This window comes from Tiliqua scincoides, chromosome 12 (assembly GCF_035046505.1).
Source record: "Tiliqua scincoides isolate rTilSci1 chromosome 12, rTilSci1.hap2, whole genome shotgun sequence".
Classification (NCBI taxonomy): domain Eukaryota; kingdom Metazoa; phylum Chordata; class Lepidosauria; order Squamata; family Scincidae; genus Tiliqua; species Tiliqua scincoides.
Genome location: NC_089832.1, coordinates 17,127,664 through 17,133,525, shown reverse-complemented (window position 1 = coordinate 17,133,525; position 5,862 = coordinate 17,127,664). Strand labels below are relative to the sequence as shown.

The 5,862-nt window shown below is 47.2% G+C and overlaps 1 protein-coding gene across 1 annotated transcript in view; it reads left to right on the top strand.

The window, feature by feature from the left end:
• The first annotated feature begins 607 nt into the window (after positions 1-607).
• DCX (doublecortin) overlaps positions 608-5,862 on the top strand; it is a 21,864-nt gene continuing 16,609 nt past the window's right edge. Inside the window, exons 1-2 of the mRNA XM_066640201.1 lie at positions 608-670; positions 2,491-2,593. Coding sequence (XP_066496298.1) covers positions 608-670; positions 2,491-2,593 — 166 coding nt within the window. The remainder of the gene's footprint in view (positions 671-2,490; positions 2,594-5,862) is intronic.

The following is a 5,862-nucleotide window of genomic DNA, read 5'->3' as shown; positions in this document are numbered from 1 at the left end:
ATTGTATAAGCCTACAGCACCCGGTATTCCCAGGCGGTCTCCTATCCAAGTACTAACCAGGCCTGACCCTGCTTAGCTTCCGAGCTCATGGTAGAAGCCTACAGCACCCGGTATTCCCAGGCGGTCTCCCATCCAAGTACTAACCAGGCCTGACCCTGCTTAGCTTCCGAGCTCATGGTATAAGCCTACAGCACCCGCTATTCTCAGGCGGTCTCCCATTCAAGTACTAACCAGGCCTGACCCTGCTTAGCTTCCAAGATCAGACGAGATCATGCATGTGCGGGGTAACAGTTGCTGTCAGCCAAGCCACCCCAGAAAGCCTCTGAGAGGCACTTCTGGTTGCAAGGACCTCTGTGGGATGAAGGAATTTACTATCACACCCAGAGGTCCTCTGAGGGCCACCCCACGGATATTGGTATCCACAGGTTCAGCATCCACAGGGAACGAATTTGCAAAGGATACTGGTGTCTAACCTGTATTGTCATTGTGTCCTTTGACTTTTGGAAAACTTACGAGAAGGAACTTTGAACAGGGGAGCCCTGCTTTCCCTTTTGCAATTGCTGAATTCTGACTCACCTTATTTTCAGCCCTCAGAAGACAGGGTGACATGAGCAACTGTGAAATTATCGCTGTTGCCAGTAGAGTCAACATGGACTGTGCTGTCTTGCTGGTACTGTATCATTGTGGCATATATTTCATAACAAGGTGCAATTAAGCTGTCTAAGATGTAGTTGCTGAAGAGCAGCTGGGAGCCCCGTTGCTTATTATTTGTGTTGTTTGCCTCTATTGTTCATGGCATGGGAGTCGACCGTCCCCCGTTCCTTTAGGCAACCATCACCCAGGAGAGAAAAGTGGGTAGCAGCTGGGTGGGATCCTGTCTTGCTCGTCTTCGAATAGGGCTCCTGGTGATGCTGCCGTGTGGGTGGGTGCGCTAAAGGAGCACAGGGTGACTCAGAAAGTGGTTGTCCCACCTAGAGGAGACTTGCGTGACCCAGCTGCTTGATCTACAGGAGTTTCAAGTCGAAGGGCCTCGGTTGTGATCCAGGTAGGTTTTCCAAGAGTCGGCAGCCATCTCCAGGTGACGGCGGGGTAGTTAAGGGATCTGGCATCCAGAGGCACTAGATTTTTTAACACCCCCTTCCCCCAGAGACCAGATGCCCAGAGCACCCCACAGGGGCATCTGAGAGGTGGTCTGAGGTGTGGGGAGGTCAAGCCTGCCCCCCCACTCCTCACTGGAGGCTTCCACCTGCTTTGGGATTCACCATTGAGGGTGTGGGTTGGCACCCCATCAAAGTGTGGTACCCAGGGCAATAGACCTCCTTTCCCCTGTAGCTATGCTACTTTCAGGTGACTCCTGAAGGCAATTCTGAATACCCCAACCAGGCCTCCGTGAACGTCCAACATCAAACCAGGAAATCAAATTACCAGGGCTAGCTTTGGTCAGAGTTGGCAACCCTAGGCCTGAATCATAAACAGCAGGGATGTTTATTATGGAAAGCTGGGCCACACTCACACTCCTAGATTTGTGTCCTGTTTTTCAGTGATGCTGGCTCAGCCTCTTGATAGGTGAAGCTGATGCTTCAGTTCCTAAAGTGGTGATTTTCAATGTTTTTCAGAGCATTTTTTTATGGTCTTTGCCTCTTGTGATGTCACTTCCGGCTTCCAGGAGACTCTTCTGGGTTCTGTGGCTCTGTTTCAAAGCAACTGTCTGTAGTAATGAATTGCCTGTTCCTCTTCCTCTGGCTGCTGGACCTTTCACAGCACACCAAAATGCCACGGCACAGTGGTTGAAAATCGTGTCCTTCTACAGCTTCCTCTAGGTCCTTGCAAGACCAGCAAGATCAATCAGACATGCAAATGGGCTTGACACCCATCTCTGGCACCCAACTGTTTCATACTACTGGCAGAATGGGGTGGGGGGAAGAGGTGGTAAGTGTTTTCTCCTTTGCATAAGGTTCAGGAAGGTCTTTATGTACCATATATGGATGGTGCATCCTGCGTGGCTTCATGGAAGTTGTAGCTCCCACTATGATACTACAAGATACTCAAGAACAGTTAACCCCTTCTCTTTGCAAGGTTGAGTCGCTCACCACAACTAACCACCTCTCCAGTGAGTAGTATGACACATGGCCTGGTGGGAAGGACCTGTCTCTGCTGAGAGATGAGACCTCTTGGTTCTTCTAATGTCCGAGGGATTTCATTTGGCTTGTGAAAGGGTCAAAAGGCCCCTTCATGATTAATCTGGGGAGAACGTGTTTTGTTACTGCCAACAGGCAAGGTAGCATATCACTGTCTGTTGCAAGGTAGCTTGCTGCCCGTGTCTCACCGGTGCTTATGGTTGCTGTGGGTTTGCAATACGTTTAGGGGAAATGGGAGAATCGGCTGCAGAAGGAAGGTCTGGAAGTGGTCTTCAGTTTACAGCAGCTCTGACTTGTCATTGAGAACCCTCCCCAATTAAAACTAAAATGCATGACTTTGTTCTCTCAATAGGTGACCTGCCTCCACGATTTCTTCGGGGACGATGATGTCTTCATTGCCTGTGGTCCAGAAAAATTCCGCTATGCACAGGATGATTTTTCTCTAGACGAAAACGGTAACGTCAGTCAACACCCATGATGTGGTCTGTGTGTCAGGAGGGCTCTCAGCTTGACGCTGGATGTCCAGGGGGCCTTTGGCTTTTTGTCCATCGCTTCTTTTGCGCACATGTGTACTTTTGGGCATGTGCGTGATCCGTATTGAGATAAACTCACGTGTTTGTCCTGCTGTTTTGTTTGGTTACGCCACCCTCGAGAGGCACTGTTGTCTTGTGATTTTATTCTGTTCTGTGACTTGCTGCCTGCATCGTGGGGTCTGGAGAACAAACTAAAAATGGGAGAGATCAGATCATGCAGTCAGTTTTGTACAGTGCTGGGTTCTATCTGGTGTCATTCAGAGTTCTTGAGTCTTTTTCTAGACACAAGACCTCGCTCAATCTAGACACAAGATCTTACACTGGACTCCTCTAGCACCTGGTAGCTTGCATCTTGGGATATGAAGCCAGACATTGTTAAACCATCTTATATTGTTTCAGAGAAAGCCTGGGTGTAATTTATTTTAATTAGTTATTTTTAAAAATTTAAATGATACCAACTAGTACAGAGTACTTACTGCTGGTACCTACTAGGCACTTGTGTGTGGCTGCTAGTAAATACAGCCTGCATTAGGGATGGCAATCCCTTGACTTTCATCCACTTGATTTTCATCTCTTTGCTCTTTCAACCATTTTCAGTTGTAACCCCATCTCCACTTTTGTCCACATGCTTTCCTCTCTCATCCAGTGTCATCCAACCTTCCGTGATGTTCATCAACATTCTTATGTTGATTTTTTATTTCTGTTTATTACAGTTTTGAGTGGGTTATTCACGTATTTTCACTGGTCAAAATAAATTTGCAAGCTAAATAAGGCTCTGCTTTGACGTTCATCCATTTCTGACTTTACTTCATGCTCTGGTCCCTAACTGGATGAAAGTGCAAGGTCTGGCTGTATGCACAAATTGCCAGTAGCACTCTCCCAACTCAGCTCAGCCCAACAGTGGTGAAAGGGCATGAAAGTCCCACCTGTGTGACTTATATCTGTTTTACTTCTGTTTTTGTTTGTCACTGCAGAGTCATCCCTTCCCCAGTCTGCTTTAAGCACCTGAAGGTCTGTAGTGGGATCAAATCTTACACAGGGCTGATGTTCTAAGGTTGGCACACAAGGCCAAAATAGTGCACAGTCCAAATTATCCTTGAATTTCCCTTTCGTCCCCCATCGGAAAAGGTCGCCAATTCTTTGATTGAGCACCAGATGAAGGAGTTGGCTTGCTTTTAGGAGCCACTTTATATAAAAAAAATATACATCTTTAAACACGAGAATCACACAAAGTGTGGTGAGATGCTCACAATATGAGAGGCACACTGAGACCAACAGAAGGTGCAGCAGATTCAAGTCTTCCATCTTATGCTCACTGTGCTCTCTCTCTCTCTCTCTCTCTCTCTCTCTCTCTCTCTCTCTCTCTCTCTCTCTCTCTCTCTCTTACTTAGTGCAGTTCATTGAATTTGAGTAAGCTGAGTGTGCATATGATGCGCAGGTGCTAGTTTTATCGAAACCCTTTCTTTTGATCTTTCAGTGTCTTGCCAAATGTGAACTTCTAAATAAGGCTCCTGTGTTGCTGACCACATCCCAGCAATAGCCTAAGGATGTGCAAGTTTACTACACTCAAAAAAGACATAGTGGAAATGGAAAAGGTGCAAAAGAGAGCGACTAAGATGATTACTGGGCTGGGGCACGTTCCTTATGAGGAAAGGCTATGGCCTTTGGGACTCTTCAGCCTAGAAAAGAGACGCCTGAGGGGGACATGATTGAGACATACAAAATTATGCAGGGGATGGACAGAGTGGATAGGGAGATGCTCTTTACACTCTCACATAACACCAGAACCAGGGGACATCCGCTAAAATTGAGTGTTGGGAGAGTTAGAACAGACAAAAGAAAATATTTCTTTACTCAGCGTGTGGTTGGTCTGTGGAACTCCTTGCCACAGGATGTGGTGATGTCATCTGGCCTGGATGCCTTTAAAAGGGGATTGGACAAGATTCTGGAGGAAAAATCTATTATGAGTTACAAGCCATGATGTGTATGTGCAACCTCCTGATTTTAGAAATGGGCTATGTCAGAATGCCAGATGCAAGGCAGGGCACCAGGATGAGGTCTCTTGTTATCTGGTGTGCTCCCTGGGGCATTTGGTGGGCCGCTGTGAGATACAGGAAGCTGGACTAGATGGGCCTATGGCCTGATGCAGTGGGGCTGTTCTTATGTTCTTATGTACACTCCCCCCCCCCTCCATCTTGCAAAAACGTACAAGTTTCATCGAAACTCTTTTGGGTCTCCCTTAAAATGGCTGCGAGGGTTCACTTGCAGAGGAATTTGCCAAACGGATTTCCATTTGAAGATGGCCACATTTTAGTGACTGCCCTAAAGAAGGAGGATTCTCACCAGTGTCCCCCAGTTTTAAAGCCCTGGGAAGCCAAGCTCCACACAGCATGGAGCTTGGAATTCCAGGAAATTTGGTGACTGTGTACGATGTCATCACCGTGCAACCAGGAACATTCCACGGCACCAGTGCAGACTCTTGGGACTCTGCAGTGGTTCTCAAACTGTGGGGCACAGCTCCAAAAGGAGCCACAGGGTAGTCTCAGGCACATAGCAGCTTCCCAGGCACCACCATCTTGGATCATGCAAAATCTCACACTATTCTCATGAGAATAGTGCAAAATCTTGCACGGTCTTGCACAATCCAAGATGGTGGCTCCCAGGAAGAAGAAGAAGCTTGGTAAGTGGTGGCATGTTTGGGAACCACTGCCTTACAGGGATGATTGATTCTCACCACGCAATAGTTTGTCCTCCTGTGCCTTGGTTTATTCTCTCTCCCTCCTCTTCGATGAAATCCCAATGTCTGCATAAACTCTCTTTTTTTAGACACTCTTGGGATTTATTAGCCTGCACGTCAGCTGAAGATTTTTGCAGAACTATGTTGACCCTCGGTTCAGCAAGGCCCAAGTGCATTTCTGGAGGTCTAGACGTTTGAAAATGTCGTCTGCGGAAGCTACCGTCTTGGTTCCCCGCAGATTGAGTTGTCAGTGCCTGTTATCGTCTAATGCGCACTGACGGATTTGCCACAAGGCAGAGGGGGTGGTCTCATTAAGAACTGCGCCGGAGTGGCAGAAACTGCCAGGAGATATTGCCTCTTTATATCCATATGGATGCGTTTTGGATAAGATACCTCATCGTTCTATTTAAAAAAAAACAACAGTTAATTAACCAAGTGCTTCAGATGCAGAAAG